This window comes from Perkinsus marinus (assembly GCF_000006405.1).
Source record: "Perkinsus marinus ATCC 50983 genomic scaffold scf_1104296962972, whole genome shotgun sequence".
Lineage (NCBI taxonomy): Eukaryota > Perkinsozoa > Perkinsida > Perkinsidae > Perkinsus > Perkinsus marinus.
This window is the reverse complement of record NW_003205230.1, coordinates 1-1,833: the sequence shown is the minus strand read 5'-3', so window position 1 is coordinate 1,833 and position 1,833 is coordinate 1. Positions and strand designations below refer to the sequence as shown.

General features: G+C 45.5%; 1 protein-coding gene across 1 annotated transcript; it reads left to right on the top strand.

Annotated features, from left to right (window-relative positions):
• Positions 1-342: 342 nt before the first annotated feature.
• Positions 343-1,569, top strand: Pmar_PMAR006339 (conserved hypothetical protein; the record flags this gene model as incomplete). Its single annotated transcript, XM_002771377.1, has 1 exon — positions 343-1,569. The coding sequence occupies one exon, from the start codon at positions 343-345 to the stop codon at positions 1,567-1,569; it is 1,227 nt and encodes a 408-aa protein (XP_002771423.1).
• Between the last annotated feature and the right edge of the window lie 264 nt (positions 1,570-1,833).

Here is a 1,833-nt window from a genome sequence, read left to right as displayed (position 1 = left end):
TCACCGTGAGCTCATGTCTTTAGTACAATGTAACACCCTACCCCTCTGATTGATTAGGATGACACCAGGAACTTGTCTAGTTTCTCAGCTCGTGAGTTCACTGTGCATAAGCATAGGAGTGATAAAGGCCTATGTATATGGGAAGCTAGTCAGAGTGTGCGGCAGTCTAGCGTGGCGCTAAAACATTCCGTGATTGAGTAGGCGGTTAAGAGACTACTGAAATGTTAGAAGATTTGATTGTCGAGCCCTACAATTCGTGTGTTTTTGAAATTGGATGTTCGGTCAGCTTTTTTTACCTTTTTCCCGTGGAACCTCTCTTGTCCTCATCGTCTTGAAGTAACCATGGCTTTTTGTGGGAAGACTACTTTGTACATCATGGGCCTCCTGATCTTCGGCTCTCTCAATACTATGTGTACCAAACTCCAGTTTGAGATGACTTCGGTTGGTATCAATGGAGATGTGAAGCACTTTATGAAGCCGTGGTTCGGGACCTTAACCATGTTCATGGGTATGTGTATCGTTCTGCTCATCCACTTTGTCGATGTCTTCATTGATCGCATGAGAGCCAGGAGGCAGCACGGTGAGGCTTACGAGGCCTTATTGCGGCAACCACAACAGCAGCAGCAGAAGTTCGAGAATGCTACACCTAGTTTTTGGAAAGCTGGTATACTGATATTGGCCCCCGCTACCTTCGATTTGATCGCCACGACTATGTCCTTCGTGGGATTGTTGTATAATTCGGCGTCTGTTTGGCAGATGTTGAGGGGCTCAATGATCATCTTTTCCGCCATTTTCTCCGTCTTCTTCCTTGGTAGGAAGCTACATGGTTATCATTGGTTTGGGGTCCTCATGTGCGTGGTCGCCATCTGTTTAGTAGGCATCGCCAATATCATGTCCGGTTCTTCCTCTACGTCACATGCTAGTACTGGTCTAATGGTATTTGGTATGATTATGATTGTCGCCTCGCAAGTCATCCAATCTCTACAAATCGTAACTGAGGAGAAGCTCTTAAAGGGTTACACTATTGCTCCGTTCCATATTGTTGGTATGGAAGGTGTTTGGGGTACCCTCATCTTGCTCATCCTCATCTTCCCATTATTATATTTTATTCCCGGTAAGGATGAAGGGTCTGCCGAGAATACTTTGGATACTATGGTCATGATTGAAAACAATAAGAATCTACAGATAATGGTTGGTGTCTACATTGTCTCGGTTTTCACCTATAATATGGCTGGAATGTTGGTCACTTACGCTCTCTCCGCCGTACATAGGACAATGCTAGAAGCTACTAGAACTGCTGTAATCTGGATATGTGATCTGATTATCCAGTATCTTGTGGCTCCTGGTTCTAACTTTGGTGAAGTATGGACTGCATGGTCTTGGCTTCAGCTATTTGGTTTCCTTCTCCTGGTCATGGGTCAGGCTGTCTACTCTGATCTCGTTAAAGTTCCCGGTTTCTATTATCCACCAAAGCCGCAGGTGGCCGGGATGATGAAGTCACCAGCAAGTGTGAGGTTCAATGTTCCCGAGGTTGCTGAAGCTATCCCTGAGGGGCCTCGTCAAGGTTGAGGGGTGCTTAATGCGAACCCTGCCGTGTTGTATAGATTAGTACTAATGTCTTCTCTACTTTAATGATTCTATCGAATTAGAAGACCGAGTTCCACTCAGTTCGATGGTACGATGCTCGCCAATAGTCGGTCATCCAAATAGACTGACGTATGATGAGAGATGTTAACTCAGACAAGGGTAGCTGGTTGGTTCCTTCCTTCTTCGTCCTTTATTAATCATCGTAGCCGTACTCGTTCAACTTGGTATCGTCGGTCTAGGCCGCAA